This window comes from Salvelinus alpinus, chromosome 1 (assembly GCF_045679555.1).
Source record: "Salvelinus alpinus chromosome 1, SLU_Salpinus.1, whole genome shotgun sequence".
NCBI lineage: Eukaryota > Metazoa > Chordata > Actinopteri > Salmoniformes > Salmonidae > Salvelinus > Salvelinus alpinus.
In genome coordinates this window covers 45,479,140-45,498,050 of record NC_092086.1, presented here as the reverse complement: position 1 = coordinate 45,498,050, position 18,911 = coordinate 45,479,140, and the positions used below count along the sequence as shown (strand labels likewise).

At 45.7% G+C, this 18,911-nt stretch overlaps 2 protein-coding genes across 2 annotated transcripts; one reads left to right on the top strand and one right to left on the bottom strand.

Moving 5' to 3' along the window:
- Window positions 1-14,558: 14,558 nt before the first annotated feature.
- On the bottom strand, window positions 14,559-15,653 carry LOC139539650 (hemoglobin subunit beta-like). Its single transcript, XM_071342836.1, has 3 exons — window positions 15,383-15,653; window positions 14,988-15,210; window positions 14,559-14,808 (listed from the first exon to the last, which is right to left on the bottom strand). Exons 1-3 carry the CDS (start codon window positions 15,472-15,474, stop codon window positions 14,677-14,679), a joined length of 447 nt encoding a protein of 148 aa, XP_071198937.1. The 5' UTR covers window positions 15,475-15,653; the 3' UTR covers window positions 14,559-14,676.
- Window positions 15,654-16,605: 952 nt separating this feature from the next.
- On the top strand, window positions 16,606-17,845 carry LOC139539587 (hemoglobin subunit alpha-4). The gene is made up of 3 exons (XM_071342706.1): window positions 16,606-16,855; window positions 17,331-17,538; window positions 17,632-17,845. The coding sequence occupies exons 1-3, from the start codon at window positions 16,761-16,763 to the stop codon at window positions 17,758-17,760; spliced, it is 432 nt and encodes a 143-aa protein (XP_071198807.1). The 5' UTR covers window positions 16,606-16,760; the 3' UTR covers window positions 17,761-17,845.
- Window positions 17,846-18,911: the final 1,066 nt, after the last annotated feature.

Genomic DNA, 18,911 nt, shown 5'->3' with positions numbered 1-18,911 from the left:
CAACTCACTACTCCCCGGCACTACCACAGACTCCCTCGATAAGCTCCAAATGGTTCAAAACTCAGCAGCCCATCTTCTAACCCACTCAATCATCCTGGCAACATATCACCCCCATCCACTGTGAACTCCACTGACTTCCTGTCTCCCACCGCATTAATTACAAGATCCTCCTGACCTAAAAAGCTCTCCCCCACCTTGCTACCCCTTACCTCTCTGCCCTTCTCTCCTACCAGCCCTCATGCTCTCTCCTCTCAACCACAGTTGGCCTTGTCATCCCAAGGTCCAAGCTCCAGAGTTTCAATGACAGGGCCTTCTCCAGGGTTGCTCCTAGGCTCTGGAACTCCCCCTTCCAGCCATCCGTGACTCTGAGTCATCATCTTTCAGTCCCGCCTAAAAACCATAATCTTTCAGTCCCGCCTAAAAACCATAATCTTTCAGTCCCGCCTAAAAACCATCATCTTTCAGTCCCGCCTAAAAACCATCATCTTTCAGTCCCGCCTAAAAACCATCATCTTTCAGTCCCGCCTAAAAACCATCATCTTTCAGTCCCGCCTAAAAACCATCATCTTTCAGTCCCGCCTAAAAACCATCATCTTTCAGTCCCGCCTAAAAACCCACCTCTTCACCATGGCCTACCCTTACCTCCCTTTCCACCATCCTCACACACACCACTTCTGTTTCACACACTCGCACACACACTCACACATACGCGCAACACCGGCTCGCTGTGGACAAGATCAGGACAAAGGACGCATGTTCGCGTCCAAATTATTTTGTTTAATGTTTTTCTTCCTTTTGTTTAGTCTGGTGTTGTTTAGTTAGATTGTTGATTGTTTGTTAGTTTCTACAATTGTAAAGCTATTGTCACGTTCCTGACCTATTTTTATGTTATTTTGATTATGTTTAGTTGGTCAGGGCGTGAGTTGGGGTGGGCATTGTATGTTGTGTGTGTTTTGGTTAGTCTATGGGTGTTGTATGTGTATGGGATAGAGTATTGTTAGGTTGTCTAGTTATGTCTATGGCTGCCTAGATTGGGTCTCAATCAGAGACAGCTGTCATTCATTTGTCTCTGATTGGGAGCCATATTTAAGGTAGCCATAGGTAGTAGGCTTTTGTGGGTAGTTGTCTTGTTTAACGTTTGTTGCTTGTCTGTGCACTTGCGTTATTTAGCTTCACGATCATTTGTTGTTTTTTGTTTGTTTGTATAGTGTTTTCGTTTCATGTTCATCTTCGTTCATTTATTAAAAGAAGATGGCTTATTTTCCTCATGCTGCGTGTTGGTCCGAATCTCTTCCACACGATCGTGACAGCTATGTATGTTTCATGTATAATTATTATTATTATTCAAGTAGAGGAGTTAGTTCAGGCAAGCAACATTTCAACACGTTCTTTTCACATATCCTGTGTAGAAGTTTATTTATAAACTGGGTGGTTCCAGCCCTGAATGCTGATTGTCTGAAAGCCTTGGTATATCAGACCGTACACCACGTGTATGACAAAACGTTTATTTTTGCTGCTCTAATTATGTTGGAAACCAGTTTATAATAGCAATAAGGCACCTCTGGGGTTTGTGATATATGGCCAATATACCACGGCTAAGGGCTGTGTCCAGGCACTCCGCATTGCATCATGCAGAGAACAGCCCTTAGCCATGGTATATTGGCCATATACCACACCGCCTCGGGCCTTATTGCTTAAATATCCATGCTCACCTCTGCCAATTGGAAACTGTTGTCCACTTGTCTGTACCATTTCCTTAATATGTTCTATTTCGCAGTGGCAATCAACACCCATGCCCCCACACTCCAACCCTCCTCCTGTTGCTGCCCAAGAACTGTCTGATAGTTGACCCCCAGGAGACCAGCTACACCCCCATCCTCACCCAGGTTGAACCGCCGATATCCACCACTGCCCAGGAGACCAGCTACACCCCCATCCTCAACCAGGTTGAACCCCCGATATCCCCCACTGCCCAGGAGACCAGCTATACCCCCATCCTCACCCAGGTTGAACCGCCGATATCCACCACTGCCCAGGAGACCAGCTACACCCCCATCCTCAACCAAGTTGAACCCCCGATACCCCTCACTGCCCAGGAGACCAGCTACACCCGGATCCCCAACCAGGTTGAACCCCCAATAACCCCCACCGCCCAGGAGACCAGATACACCCAAACCGAGCCAAAGGAGACGGGGAGAAAGTCCTGTCACCCTGTCACCCTCAAAAAACCCTCCAACCCGCTGAGCATGACACAGTCAACCCCATCCAACCCCGACCAAGAAAGAGAAAATATGACTACATGCAAAAGGTAAATTAGCATTAACTTATATTGTTTATTCATAAATGTTAATGATGTCAATAAGTTCAATTATGTTTTTAATAAATTAATAAAACAATTCCAGTGATTGATGGTCCCCTACTTTTCAGGAGGCAGGCATACTGTACACTCTTAGAAAAAAGTGTTCCAAAAGGGTTCTTCAGCTGTCCCCAAAGGAGAACCCTTTTTGGTTCTAGGTAGAACTCTATTGGGTTCTATGTAGAACCCTTTGTCTTAAGGGTTCTACATGGAACCAAAAGGGTTCTACCTGGAATCAAAAGGGCTTATAAGGGTTTGTACTTATTTTCCACCATAATTTGCAAATAAATTCATTAAAAATCCTACAATGTGATTTTCTGGATTTTTCTTTCTAATTTTGTCTGTCATAGTTGAAGTGTACCTATGATGAATATTACAGGCCTCTCTCATCTTTTTAAGTGGGAGAACTTGCACAATTGGTGGCTGACTAAATACTTTTTTGCCCCACTGTACATATGAGATGAGCAATGTAGGGTATGTAAACATTAAATAAAGTGGCATTGTTTAAAGTGACTAGTGATACATTTATTAAATCAAAATTTTAATTATTAAAGTGGCTAGAGATTTGAGTCAGTATGTTGGCAGCAGCCACTCAATGTTAGTGATGGCTGTTTAACAGTCTGATGGCCTTGAGATAGAAGCTGTTTTTCACTCTCTCGGTCCCAGCTTTGATGCACCTGTACTGACCTTTCCTTCTGGATGATAGCGGGGTGAACAGGCAGTGGCTCGGGTGGTTGTTGTCCTTGATATTTTTGGCCTTCCTGTGACATCGGGTGGTGTAGGTGTCCTGGAGAGCAGGTAGTTTGCCCCGGTGATGCGTTGTGCAGACCTCACTACCCTCTGGAGAGCCTTGCGGTTGTGGGCGGAGCAGTTGCCGTACCAGGCAGTGATACAGCCCGACAGGAGGCTCTCGATTGTGCATCTGTAAAAGTTTGAGTGTTTTTGGTGACAAGACAAATTTCTTCAGCCTCCTAAGGTTGAAAAGGCACTGTTGCGCCTTCTTCACCACGCTGTCTGTGTGGGTGGACCATTTCAGTTTGTCCGTGATGTGTACGCCGAGGAACTTAACTTTCCACCTTCTCCACTACTGTCCTGTCGATGTGGATGGGCTCCCTCTGCTGTTTAACACACAAGGGCTATGCAATAATTTCCCCAAAAGATCTCATGGGTCATAATTGGGTCAGCATAATAAAATACAATAATCACTTCAATCATTCTGTGTCCACACTTTTGATGATTCAGTGTGAGTGCCTGTAGATTCTAGGCAACATTATTTTTCAACTAACCTGTTTCATCTGCAGCAGATGGGAGAGTCAGTTCTTGTACTCAAGTACAAGAAAAGTAGCCCTCTCAAAAACTACTTGAGTGAGAGTAAAGAAGTAACTGGTCAAAGTACTCAGTACTAGTTAAGCATTTGTACATCTCATACATACTGTTAGGTTCTTATTTTTCAGAGTAAATAACTCACGGACAGTAGAGAAGCTTATCCAAGTTGAATTCTTCCCAAAGGTTCTGTACAGCTGTATTCAGACAGCAAAACATTTCTCTCCATCACAATTATATGCATCCTACTCTCTCCAATCCTTACAGTTTTATGGCTGTACAGGAAGCTAATAAAGAGGGTAACAGGATACCAAACCTTTATTGCTCCTTTAAGAGAATCTGTCCTCATCTCCTCACCTTCTGACCTTAACCCCTCCTTCATCTAATCCACAGATGTCCATCTGTCTCTCCTGTTTCACACGTTGCTCTCCTCTCATCCAACACATTCCACAGCTATCTGTCTTTCTACAGAGACCCAGTCTCTTTCACTACTTAATATACTATGCGTCTGATCTATCATGTCTTTAATATCTCAACGTTCAAAATGTCCAATCCAACAATACATAAGGAATTGTTGACTTAAAAGCCCATGACTAATGTACTGATGTAGCTCCATCAGGATGCAAATGATTACTTGAAGACAAGGATAACCTTTTTTTTTATTATTTATTAACTAAACTAATAAGCACAGGAGCACATTACAGTTTAACAATGTTTAAATCGGCAATCACCAGGTAAAACAATAAATCGTTCTCCCCGCGAATGGTTCTGTAAAAAGCAGAGGGATGGGGCTGGAGAAATGTAACCATAGTTTAAACCATGTTTCGAGGCTATAGTCCAGTGGTGTCTATCTCATTCCATGGAGAGCCTAGTGTCTGCTGTGTTTTCTCCTTTCAATTAAGACCTAGACAACCAGGTGAGGGGAGTTCCTTACTAATTAGTGACCTTAATTCATCAATTATGGGAGGAGCAAAAACCCACAGACACTCGGCTCACCCGTGGAATGAGTTTGACACCTGCTATAAAGTGTTTGTTTACATTTACTTTGTTTACAAAGATCGGAGTAGAAAAAGCGTATATTTTGGGATCTGATGGGGTATGGTAGGTGAACTATATTCATGAGGCATTTATAAATGATATTCTTCAAGAATCCAAAAAGTGGATGTAGCAGCTGCAGACTGGCCATTTAAAGGGGTGCATCGGACCTGGTCATGTAACCGGGCAAAAGCAGTAACAGACGAGCGCCCTTCTCAAATATGTACCACATGGTCACATTGTCAACAGGGAAGAAACATAAAAGTTTATTTTCCATAAAATGTTCAAACTATTTTTCCTTACGAAGGCAGATAAAGCACATATGCAAAACAAACTGAATCACTTTTTACCCAGTGCAAAGTGCACCCACCCAAACGAACACCTTCAGTCTGTGATAGATTCCTCGTCATCAGAGCTGTAGTGGATGCTGTCATGGATGTCCTCTTCCAGGAGGTCGTCTATGAAGTTATTTTCTAGGAGGGAGGGGTCTTGGCCCATAGCTTTGCTGTATGTCAGTTTGACAGAGTCCTGGTGTCTTCTGAGGCTGCTGACTCTCCTCTGAAGCATGAAAAAGAGACCTCTGCTCCCAGCTTCCGACTGATTCAATTGCCAGCCTAACACCAACAATCGTAATGTGTAGGGTAAATACAATGAAGTATTCCTTAAATACAATAGCAATTACAGGGTGCCAACATCAATTGTACATATTAAGGAAAGTTCCCCTACTTTGCCTGCTTAGGTTAAGTGCCACGTGTGAAGCAATGTCTTGCACATTCTTCGATTCCCTCTTTAGGCTTTCCCAGTGCTGCTTGACTTCCTTTAGGACAATTAACTCTTCCTCCTTCAGCCGTCTCAGGAGCATCACCCGTCAAAGAATATTTTCTTTGTGAGTATGTCAGCTGTAAATTCATAAGAATGCAATCTGGATTTGTAACTTTAACGGCAGTGCTGTCTGTGTTTGTGCAACTGAACAAACACAGATAGCAAAACAGAAACATAGTTATTGTGACACACAAACATACTACTAACTTTGTCCATGCAGCTCCCAAGGCCATGCATGAAGGTCTGCAGAAAGGATCTCATCTGCAGATGGTATTGCTGAACCTGGTACAAGGGTGTTGTACTCCTCTATGGCAGCTGTCAATTTGGACTTTTCTACCAATATCTTTCTGCGCAGAGGGTGTCTTTTCTTGCATCCATCTGTCATCAAAACAAATGGAAAATGGAATTATTTGTTCAATTGCATGGCTTTGAAATGAAAAATAAATGAAGTGTGTGTAATTCAAATTCATGAAATTTAACAAACCTGTCTGATGGAAGAGGTTCTGTTTCCTTTGTTTAATGCTAAGAAACAGGACTTCAATTGTTCTTTGTACTACCTGGGGACCATCCATGTTCTGAGCTGTTTCCTCTGAAATACAATAAAGCTATAAATTAACAACGTATCTCCAACGGTGAGTAGTTAGTTGCACTCACTTCCTGGAGGAACATCGGGCCTGTGAAGGTTTCTGTGACAAATTATTTGCAGTATACAGGATGTTTTTGGACTCACGTTGTGAAGATGGCCCAGCAGTCTTTTGTTGGCACATTTTGTCATCAAAGTCTGGCATTTTCTGGATTTAGGGTGGGAACTGGGGGGGAAAAACACAAGCAAGCTAACGTTAGTGGTTTCTTTGCAATGCTTGCAGTTAGCCACTGATTCCTTCCAAACGACTCATTGTTGAATTTGCGATTTTCAACTAGTTGTGTAATCTTTATGTACAATGGCCGATGAGCATCGATACGTTTTATCTATAATTTCTCTTCATTATTTCTCTTCATATGACAAGGATTAAAAAGGATTTGCTAGTAGATTGTCGAGTTGATGACAACTGATGATGACTGCTAGCTAAGACTTTGAAAGTGATGTTGACATGACCAGTCCAATCAAAGCTACAATGTGATATAATGTGATTTGATGTCATTCTATCTGTGGCTAATGACCTTGAGCCTTCTTGGATGGGCACTTCTAATATAACTCTATGGCAGAATACAAGGGGCAAAAATGTTCGATCTCTAACCTTAGAATTGGGGATGACATACTGTCCCATGAGTGACAGAAAACTGAGCCAATCATGACAGAAAAATAAGCTAATCAGGCGCAACGCCCTGTATTTTCTGCTGGCTAGACCCACCACCACAGAAAGCACTGAGCTAGGCTGAAACACCTGCATTTTGGAGCTGCCTTACTCACGAAAGCAAAAAAGAGACCATGTTTGTATCTTTATTAACTAAATTATTTATTTTTTACATTGTTTGCAAACTGATATGTGACACGGATTAATGCTAATTATTTTGGCATTAATCCGTGTCACATATCAGTTTGCAAACAATGTAATGTAACACACCAAAGTGTGGTGCTCAAAACTCAAAACTGGCTGAATGACGAGTTGCCACTGGTGTTACTCAATTAATGTGTTTAAAGGTCCAATGCAGCCGTTTTTATCTCAATATCAAATCATTTCTGAATAACAATTAAGTAGGCTATCCAAAAAAAATCTTCTTAGCCAAGAGCAATTTCTCAAGTAGGAATGTTGCTTGGACTATGAGAGTGGTCTGAGTGGAGAGGGGAAAACTTAAAACTAGCTTTTATTTGCAAAACTCCATCCCATGAAAACAGGCAGGAATTTCAGGCAGTCTTTTCAAACCACTCTTACACTGAAAGGGATTTATCATCATTTTCACAATTTCACATTATTATTCCCAACTTATAGTGTGGAAATATATAAAACACAGGGAAATCACGTTTTTCATTGCACAAAAATTATTTAGATAATTTGGGTATGACCTTTAAAAATGTACTTAAAATATTGACTTAGGCTACATGGGGTTTTAGTCCAAAAACGGTAAAAGCATTTATTGACAGTGGATTGCAGTAATTATTTTGTTTCTAAATCAATATCTAAATATCTAAAAACAAAGAATATAAATATATAAATATAGTTAGGCTTATATATACCTTTAAAATTAGCCAATATTTTAAAGGTATATATATTGTAACGACCCGGTATTGTGTTCTGTGTTTGTGGGTGTGTTATGGTTCTCATGGCTACTAGCAGGGGTTAAATATGTCAGGACAGATGGAAAGGTTGGGGGGGTATGATGGGTAATACCGCGGGATTTGGAAATGCATAAATAGGGATTACTGTCTCATTGTTCTGTCTCTTCTGTTCGTGCCTTGATCTGTTCCTATGAGAGTGACTCTTGACCCGACAGGGTAACATTGTGTACGTTCGGCATTTAGCGGCGTGGGTTGTGGCCGGAACAAAAGCCCAGTTTATGAATAAACCTGTGTTCTGACCTGCACACCTAGAGTCCGTCTCTTTTCCCTTTATGACCCAGCCGGGTCATTACATTGGTGTCAGAAGTGCTTTCGAACTACGGGATAGACTAGGCGAGTTAGCTGTTCAGTATAGGCCGGGTTGGCGTTAGCGTGACTCGCATCTACGGTCATGATGCTTGGGGCGAGGCGGAAAATTAAGGAAGAGTCGGACAAAGTGTCCGTTGTGGGCTCGGGGGTACCCGGTCGGGAGGGTCAGGCGGCGACTGCCGTAGGAAGGCTGGAGAGTCACATGGCGGGAGTTAAATTGTCAGTCAGCAAGATGGCAGAACTGGCGGGTTTTCCTTCACACCGCTCGAGAGCAGACGTCACGGCGACGGGGATATCGACGTCACCGGGTGCGGAAATGGCTGGGCCTGCTAAGGTAAACAGAGATGGCGGCGACCTATTGCCATTAGCCACGGTAGCGGCTAAACTACCAAAGTTCAATGGACAAGGTAAATGGGAAGTTTTTTTCACTCAATTTGAGTTGTTGGCTAGAGCCGGGAGGTGGTCTGACGAGACGAAAGCGTTACAGCTTGCCCTGAGCCTGGCAGAGGAGGCGTCGGAATGCCTGCTAACGCTAGCCCCGGACGAAAGGGACGACTATGGTGCGCTAGTGGAGGCATTGGGGGGCCGTTTCGGCAGCGACGCGCAGCCCAACATGCTGCGGATTGAACTGAGTAACAAAAAGAGACTTCAGGGGGAATCATTAAAGGCGTTGGCAAGTGATATTCTGAGCCTGACCAGGCGGGCTTATGCAACTATGCCGATTGGGGTGCAGGACGAGCTGGCACGGGACAGTTTTATTAGAGCGCTCTCTTCCACCGAACTGGGTAAGCATGTTCAGATGGCGGACCCACCATCTCTGCGGGCTGCAGTGGAGATAGCCAGGAAGAGGGAGCTGATCTGGGGTGAGGGAGTGAGAGTGGAAGTCGCCAGTCAACCAGAGGTGAGAGCAGCGGTGGCTGGGGTGCCAGGGGTCACAAAACCGGAGTGGGTTGACGAGTTGGGCGGGCTAGTCAAGACTGCTTCGCTTGTCATGGAGAGGGGCTCCAGGCAACGTCGCAGTGTCAGCTCAGCTCCTATTGTCTGCTGGGGTTGTGGCCAGCCTGGCCACATTCAGCGAGAGTGTGACAGATTCCCCCGTCACCAGGGAAACGACAGCGGGTTCGCGCGCAGGGGGCTGCGCGGGCCCACCCCCCCGCCCCCGAACCCACTGTAAGCAAAGAAGGTACCCAGCAGCGCAGACAAGAGGGTGGGGACCTGCTCCCCCAGGGTGTAGCTGCCGCCGGGTTTCCTAGTCCTGTAGTTGTGGTGGGACGTACCACCGTTGGGGACTTCTGCAATGTCATCGTCAAGGTAGAGGGGGTGGAATGTTTGGCCCTGGTCGACACGGGCTCTACAGTAACCCTGGTGAGACCAGACATACTACCTGTTGGGGTGCGGGTGGAGCCGACCCTTGTCCAGCTACGGACTGTCACGGGGGAGCTAGCCCCCATGTTAGGGAAGTGTCAGCTATCTGTGACCATGGGGGGGAGAACTGTGGGGTGTCCGGTGTGGGTAGCAGCGGTGCAGGACCCCTGTATACTGGGAATGGACTTTTTGAAAAACTGTGGGGCTCAGTTGGACTTAGCGTCGGGCACTTTGAGGCTGTCGGGGGGGCCCACAGTGGGAATGTCGCCTTCGGGAGGGCCAGCAGGGGGCAGGGCTGTCCCTCCGTCTTCCTCCAAGCTTGCAGAGACTCCACCGGTCATCCCGGTTGCTCCCTTGGTCGTTGTGCCATCCCAGCAGCTGTCTCCGGCGGCGACGGCCTTCACTCCCCATCATGGTGCAAGCACAGGCAGCCCAGTAGCCCAAAATACACTGGCTCCTTCACCCCATCAGCCCGACGGGGGGAAGGAGGAAGCTATCGACGCCGTCGAGGCTGTGTGGCTGAAGAACTGTCAGGGTCTGGATGAGGGACAACAGAGACAGTTAAAGCAGCTGCTGTTGGACTTTAAAGATAGCTTCGCTTGGGGGGAAGATGAGGTAGGACAAACGCACCTAGTCCAGCACGAAATAGACACTGGGGACGCCCGACCCATTAAAATTCGGCCCCGTCGTATTCCCCTTGCCAGGAGGGAAGCAGCAGACACAGCTATTGTAGACAGGCTGATTTCATTGAGCCATCAGATAGCCCATGGTCCGCGCCGGTCGTCATGGTGCCTAAGAAAGGGGGTAAACTTAGGTTTTGTGTTGACTACAGGGGCCTAAATTCTGTCACCACTAAAGACTCTTATCCCCTACCGAGGATTGATGAGTCGCTAGACCACGTGAGAGGGTCCTCGTGGTTCTCCTCCCTTGATCTGCGCAGTGGCTACTGGCAGGTGCCCCTCTCGCCAGGGGCACGTGAAAAAACGGCCTTCTCCACGGATAGGGGCCATTGGCAGTTCAAGGTGCTGTGCTTCGGGCTCTGTAATGCTCCTGCCACCTTTGAGAGGCTCATGGACAGAGTGCTGGCGGGGGTTCCGAGAGACGAGTGTGTTGTGTACCTAGACGACATATTGGTGCACGGCACATCGTTTGAGGGGGCACTGGGGGCAATTAGGCGAGTGTTGGAGAGGATCTCGGGGGCGGGGCTAAAATTACACCCGGGAAAGTGCCATTTCATGCAAAGGGAGGTGGCGTTCCTGGGGCATCAGCTGGGTGGTGAGGGCATCAGCACGATGCCAGACAAAGTAGAGGCTGTGAGGGGGTGTCCAGTTCCAGGGGGGAAAAAAGAGGTTAAGAGCTTCCTGGGGCTGGCATCCTACTATCGTAGGTTTGTGAAGGGGTTTGCGGGGGTAGCGGCTCCTTTGAACCACCTTCTCAAGGAGGACACTGTTTTTCAGTGGACCGAAGAGCACCAGCGGGCGTTTGAGGCCCTCAAACGTGCCCTGATGGAGGCCCCTGTCCTGGCCTCACCAGACCCGAACCGTCCGTTCATCCTGGACACCGACGCAAGCAATGAGGGCTTGGGGGCTGTGCTGGCTCAGCGTGGCCCTGATGGGGAACACGTAGTAGCTTATTACAGCAGAACTTTTGATAAGGCTGAAAAACGCTACTGCGTCACAAGGAGAGAGCTTTTGGCTGTCGTGGCAGCAGTACGCCATTTCAAGTACTACCTGGGGGGCCTGCCGTTTGTGGTCCGGACGGATCACTCCGCCCTGCAGTGGCTTCTCTCCTTCAAGGAGCCAGAGGGTCAGATTGCCCGCTGGCTGGAGGAGCTGCAACCCTACGACTTCCAGGTGGAGCACAGAGCCGGCCTTCGCCACAGCAATGCAGACGCCTTGTCCCGCCGCCCGTGTGCTGAGGATGGCTGTGGGTACTGCGCCAAACGGGTGGAGCGAGAGAGAGAACTGTGCAGGGAGGAGGGAGTCACCGCCACGGTGAGTCAGCTGAGTGTGACAGAGTGCCGGGAGCTTGAGGCTGTGGACGTTGGGGAGTGGAGGCGTCGCCAGGAGGAGGACGCAGAGCTGCGTCCTGTGCTGCGGTGGGTGGAAGAGAGAAGACGACCGCCGTGGGGGGAAGTAGCCCCTCTATCACCAGTCACCAAAGGACTGTGGGCTAAATTCACAGTCCTTAGAGTGGCTGAGGGAGTGCTCCAGAGGGGGTGGAAAAAGCCAGCGACTGGAGAAATTACGTGGCAGGTAGTGGTGCCCAAAAGGCTGCAGGGGAGCGTGTTACAGCAGCTTCATGGGGGAGTAGGCGCAGGGCATTTTGGGGTCTCCAAAACGTTAAAGCGCATGCGTAAAGGCTTCTATTGGGCAAGGCACAGGAGGGATGTTGAGGACTTTTGTAGGCAGTGCGACGAGTGTGCTGCTAAAAAAGGACCTCCAGGTCAGTCACACGCCCTCCTACAACAATTCCCAGTAGGGGAGCCCATGGAGAGACTGGGGGTAGACATAGTAGGGCCGTTTCCAACCACAGACAGCGGTAACAGGTGGATTCTAACCGCCATGGACTACTTCACCAAGTGGCCGGAGGCTTACGCGCTCCCAGACCAGGAGGCGGGGACAGTAGCTGATGCGTTGGTGGGGGGAATAATCAGTCGGTTTGGGGTGCCACAGTCTATTCACAGCGACCAGGGAAGAAACTTCGAGTCACTGGTGTTCTCAGAGTTGTGTAGACGGTTAGGCGCGGAGAAGACGCGCACTACTCCGCTTCACCCCCAGAGTGATGGGCTGGTGGAAAGATTTAACAGAACATTAGCACAGCAGCTGGCCATCGTTACCTCAAAACACCAGAGAGATTGGGACACCCACTTACCGTTTATTCTTATGGCGTGTAGGTCGGCTGTTCAAGAATCGACTGCGTGCTCCCCAGCACTACTAATGTTAGGTCGTGAGTTGCGCACCCCAGCCGAACTGACGTTTGGCCACCCTCCTGATAATGACGACGGGGTTTTGCCTGGCCCGAACTATGTGTGTCGTCTGCAGAACCGGTTAGAAGCGGCTCACACCTTCGCAAGAGAGCAACTCGAAAACGCAGGGGTGCGCCAAAAGCGCCACTACGACTCGCGCGCTAGGGGGAGGCACTTTGGAGCGGGAGAATGTGTGTGGCTTCACAACCCCACGCGCAAGAAGGGGCGGTGCCCAAAGCTGGACAGTGCATGGGTGGGGCCGTGTCTGGTGATAGAGAGAGTGGGGGAGGTGACGTACCGGGTGGAGGTTCCCCCACGGAGCAGGAAGGTGGTGGTCCACCGGGATCGATTGGCACCCTACAGAGGGAGGAAAACGGTAGGGAATGGGAGTGAGGGCTCTGATGTGAGCCCACGGGAACAGTCTAACGAGGAGACTCTAGCACAACCTGAGCCTGGGGAGGGGGCTGCTTCTTCGGAGGGCGCTGGAAATGACATTGGGGCAGAGGAGCGTTCTGGGGGGCCACCGCTGAGAGTCACGGGGAGGCCCAAGAGACTGATGCGACCTCCGGGTCGTTTTAAGGATTTTGTTGTGTAACCCTAGGGGCTAGGGTTTAGAAAGGGGGGGGCTATGTAACAACCCGGTATTGTGTTCTGTGTTTGTGGGTGTGTTATGGTTCTCATGGCTACTAGCAGGGGTTAAATATGTCAGGACAGATGGAAAGGTTGGGGGGGTATGATGGGTAATACCGCGGGATTTGGAAATGCATAAATAGGGATTACTGTCTCATTGTTCTGTCTCTTCTGTTCGTGCCTTGATCTGTTCCTATGAGAGTGACTCTTGACCCGACAGGGTAACATTGTGTACGTTCGGCATTTAGCGGCGTGGGTTGTGGCCGGAACAATAGCCCAGTTTATGAATAAACCTGTGTTCTGACCTGCACACCTAGAGTCCGTCTCTTTTCCCTTTATGACCCAGCCGGGTCATTACAATATATATATATTTTGATTTCAAACTGGAAGATATGTTGCCCTAGGTTTAGGCCTGTATCATCATAGCCTTGTTCCTCTCTAGGTTTCTTCCTAGGTTTTGGCCTTTCTAGGGAGTTTTTCCTAGCCACCGTGCTTCTACACCTGCATTGCTTGCTGTTTGGGGTTTTAGGCTGGGTTTCTGTACAGCACTTTGAGATATCAGCTGATGTAAGAAGGGCTATATAAATACATTTGATTTGATTTGAACCCTCTGAAGGCCTAACTACATAAAAAATAAAAGGTTCCTGAAGTATCCTTCAGAAACTGTGGAGGAACCCCTATAAGTTATTTTAAGAACCCTTTTTAATGGATCCTTAAATAACCATTTGAATAACCTTTTGGGGTTAATTTTTGAACTACCCCCCTCCCCAGTTATTATTCTCATGAATAATAATACGCATAACAATAACAACAATAACACAATATTTTAGTTCTCAGTGTTTATTATGATTTTAGTGGCAAAGCAGAATAATAAAATCTAAATATGAGGTAAACTCTCAGCAGAGCCCCAAGTCCAATGGGTTTATCCTCTGGTACGTTGATGTTAATGTGTTGATGTTCTCCATATCCAGAATGATTTTTCAGTGTATGGTGATCGAACAGGTTTCCTGTTATATTCATCAGAGGTGTAGGGAGGGAGAAGTCTGTGAATCTCCAAAATAGTAATTATACAGATGATTAACAAAACATGCAAATGACAGAATTCATACACTCTAAAAATGAGGGGTTCAACAAGGGTTCTTCTAAGATATCCAAAGTTATTTGAAGAACCTTAGGGTTCTGAAAATGGTCCCTAAAAGGTTCTTCCAAGAAGGAGGCATACAAAGGTATGTCAATTGCTATTGGTATGTTATGCAGATCACATTTGCCATCCTCTTTCCTCTCATCAATGAATATCTCATCAATGAATATCCCATAGGCCTCTAGATTATGAACAAAGTATCTGTATGAAAACCATCATGAAAATAGTTTTTTTCATTCACATTCCCTAATTTTTAGAGTGTAGAAACCATGTGCCATCAGTACAATTGCAGGAGAACGTTTTCCATAAAAAACAACACTTCAAAAAGATAAACGCTTTTAAATTGATTTTATTATTTTCAATGCGTGTCGCTATGGCACAGCTTCCAGCCTAACAGACTGGAGTTGGAGTGTCATCTCTCTTCCATATTGATGCTGTCGAGTGATGCTCTAGTGGTACTGTCTGCCAAGAGCGGACACAACGACAGCCAGGAACTTCTGGAAGGCTTCCTGAGTATCAGCACTGAAAACGGTGGGACCGAGCTTGGCGGCCACGCACACGGTGATGCAGTCGGCAAGGAGCTGTGGAGAGTGGACGGTAAAATAATATTGTCATACACTTTACATCGGCTCACACCGCTATTTAATGCATAACACTATTTTCTCCTAAATGTCTCGAAGGAAAATTGGTCATACCTTAAAAAAAAAAAATAGTATGAAGCACAAAATAGTAGGCTATATGTATTACGTTAAGTACTCACCCTGAAGTTGTCGGGATCCACGTGCAGTTTCTCGGAGTGCATCACACTCAGTGCTGTATAGGTGTTCTTGATGTCATCCAGGTTCTGCACAGCTCTGTCCAGTCCGTGCATCACGGTCTTTCCGTGCTTGGCCACGGCGGGGTTACCCATGATGGCAGCGGGTGTGGACAGGTTGCCGAAGGTGCTGAAGTGTCTCTGAGTCCATGGAGACACGATCAGAAGTCTAAAAATGAATACAACAGGCATTACAATTATACTTAACAATCAATATGGTCTGTATCGCACCAATGGTGAACACCGCGATTTCCTACTACGCAATTAGTGCTAAATAACCTAGGTAGCCTATTATCGTGTTATTATTTAATGATTTCTACATAAATATTATAAGAATGTACCTGGCCAGGGCCTGGGGTCCGATCTCATCCACGCTGATCTTTCCCCACAGGCCTACGATGGCACTGCGCTCAGCATCTGTCCAGTTGACCATGTTGACGTTTGTTTGTTGATTTCCGTTTGTACTTGCAAAATGTTACAAGAGATCCCTGAGCTTTTTGTCTCATGGGACGTCCAATTTATTGATGTTCAGTATCTCCTCCCTGAACAGAACACAGAACATGATTGGATGAATGTCTTGGGGGGGCAAGGTCCTCGAGTGTGGCACATATCGGCATTGTGCCAACCTCATTCCACATTTAAAGATAATGCTTGGTCATTTAGGCGTTGCCAAATTCTAATTAATACGGATGAAATAAACAAGTCATGGTTAGCCTTCATAAACACATGCATACTTAATGATACAATCGAACATAATTTCAAAAAGTAAAATGTATAGACCTCTAATGGTTCCTTTAGCCCTAAATACTATTTTCATTGATCGTTGTAATATTGGCATTGAATTGTAATATTATGTTTATAAAATGCTAATTATTGATGTACGTGTTTATTTAGGGTCTAATTTAAAAATAAAAAAAGCCTAGATTGGGGGTAAACTATTAAAGAAAGAGCATGACTCAAATTGTTTTATCTTAATATTCAGAAGGCCCCACCCATTTGATAGTTCCATATTTCTGGTCTTTCTGAATGATAATCTAAATGTCAGTTGGTGAAAAGTAGTTTTATCTGCCTTCATCAGGGGAATTACATGATGGGTTCTAACTGGACTATTCAATGTGGATATCAGCCTATTTACTTCAATGAAACTGCAGCGTTTTGTTTAACCCCACTGAAATACAATGCGCGTAGCCCTATATGTTATTAAAATGCTTTGTGATAGGCATAGGGTACGTTTTGCTACCAGAACAAAACCTTTCCATCGATTTTTCCGTCGAACCTTTTGTAGGTTACAGAATCACATAGCCTATACTCACTCACCAATGAGTGCTGCAATATTAAACCTTGCGAGTCGTATTACTTACGACTAAACTTTAATTGTAAAGAAAATATTGAGGTATTAAGTGTTTCAAAAACCCTTCGTTATTCAATCTATATGAAATAAATACATGCATTGTTATGACAACATTTTTACAAACGAAGGTATTATGTGCTAAGGTCATATGTTGGGCATTACACGAATTGGCTCGGTTGCATAATTATAACGTATAAAAAAAACATGAATCATGTCTTGGACAAATTCCCAATCAGAGGTGGAGCCAAGATTATATCGGGGTGTGCCTTTTCTTGTGCCTCAATAAAAACAGCCTCTGAGTTTTTCACGCTCACAAGCTTCTTTTCTTAGCATCCTCATTTAAGTGGATAAACGGACAAGACGCAGCTATGAGTCTCTCAGCCAAGGACAAAGCCAACGTGAAGGCCATCTGGGGCAAGATCCTCCCTAAATCCGATGAGATTGGAGAACAGGCTCTTTCCAGGTAATTACATAACGATGTATGATAAATTATAGACTAGGTACATGTAGGCTGTTGAAATTATTAGCACATAATTCCTCAGTCAATTTGGAAGCTATAAATGTGTAGCCTAGACTCTTAGAAGAAAAGGTGCTATCTGGAACCTAAAAGGGTTGTTCAGCTGTCCCCACAAGATAACCCTTTGAAGAACCCTTCTTGGTTCCAGGTAGAGAACCCTTTTGGTTCCAGGTAGAACCCCTTTGGGTTCCATGTGGAACCCTTTTCCCAGAGGGTTCTACCTGAAACACAAAATGGTTCTACTTGGAACCAAAAATGGCTCTAACTGGAACCATAAAGGGTTCTCCTATGGGACAGCCGAAGAACCCTTTTGGAACCCCTTTTTCTAAGAGTGTATGTCGGCGAAGATATGGGCGGGGCCCCGAACGAATGATTATTTAAGATGAATTTTGTCTCACCTCATTTCTAATGTCCACGACAGGATGCTTGTCGTCTACCCCCAGACCAAGGCCTACTTCTCCCACTGGGCTTCCGTGGCCCCCGGTTCCGCTCCAGTGAAGAAGCACGGCATCACCATCATGAATCAGATCGATGAATGTGTTGGCAACTTGGACGATCTCTTTGGTTTCTTGACCAAGCTCAGTGAACTGCACGCCACCAAGCTGAGGGTGGACCCCACCAACTTCAAGGTAAGAGAAAAAGACACACAAGGAAAACACCAAAAACAATCTGAGTTTTTACCTGTGTGAAGGTGAAATAATCTATTTCCCTTTCCTTTGCAGATCCTGGCTCACAACCTGATTGTGGTCATTGCCGCCTACTTCCCCGCCGAATTCACCCCCGAGATCCATTTGTCCGTGGACAAGTTCCTGCAGCAACTGGCTCTGGCCCTGGCGGAGAAGTACCGCTAAACCGGAGTTCAGCTGTCAAGCTGTCATCCGAGGAATAATGTCCATCCAATATTGGCACACTGACAATAAACCTAACTGAAACTCATACCGAGTTGTTTGTTGTTTGTCATTTTAATTGTCTTACATTGTCTTGTGATTTATATTGTAGGCTACATTTTGATTATCTTGTAGAATGGATTTGTCAAGTCAAGTATAAAATAAAGTTAACAGCCTATTTCACATTATTTCAAGGGCATTTCATAAAAATGATGCACTTCACAATAAATTTATATTTTTACTCCACCTTTGCATACACCTTGACATTAAAAAGTTCTAAATGAATGTGCCCGAGACCAATATGTTGTGGCCCAGTGTGGCCAGACATTACTGTCCGCCATGGACGTCACCAGGACCTGGCTTTCAGGGCTTTAGCCCGCTATGATTTTGGGTCAGCCCTGAATCTTTTGCGCAGCTGCAATGGTTTAAAAAAGTGTAGTCAACTGAATGCGCCACTTAGTTCATGGAGCTGTGGTTACTAAACCCCCGAAGTCATCCAACCATTGTAATCAGGAGTGTAGTGCTGCGGGTGCACAGCGGAGCGACGCTCTGCCACTTCTTAAAATGGTGATAAGTCTCGCAAGATCACTTCATGATTGATTTGTATTCTACATAACAAACCCCCTATAATAGCATGATAATGTCAGGCTATACCAAAAATACCATGTCATTTCTTATGATAATTTAGGATGATTGTGCTGAAATGTAAAAAAAAAAAAAAAAAAAAAGATAATGTGGTGGCTGTGTTTACTGTTCTAAAATGTGATTAGTTAGACCGGTTAACCACCCTTACTTACATCATTCAAGATGTAAATTACATCATTCAATCGAAATGTATATTCCCATGAAACTGATCGGGATCAAATGGTTGGCATGCATGCAGCATGGACGTTTCACCTGTACAACGTGAAGAATTATCATTATCATCGACAGCGATGATGGCCTAATTTAGTGTTTTATATTTTAAAAATATAACATTTTCCTTTAGCCACTTACAGTATGTGTAGGCATAGGCAATCATGAAGTTTGGATGATGCGTTGTATGTAGCCTACATTCTAGAATTATTTTATACAATAGGCTTCATGATGGTATGTGTGGTCAACTGATGATTCTA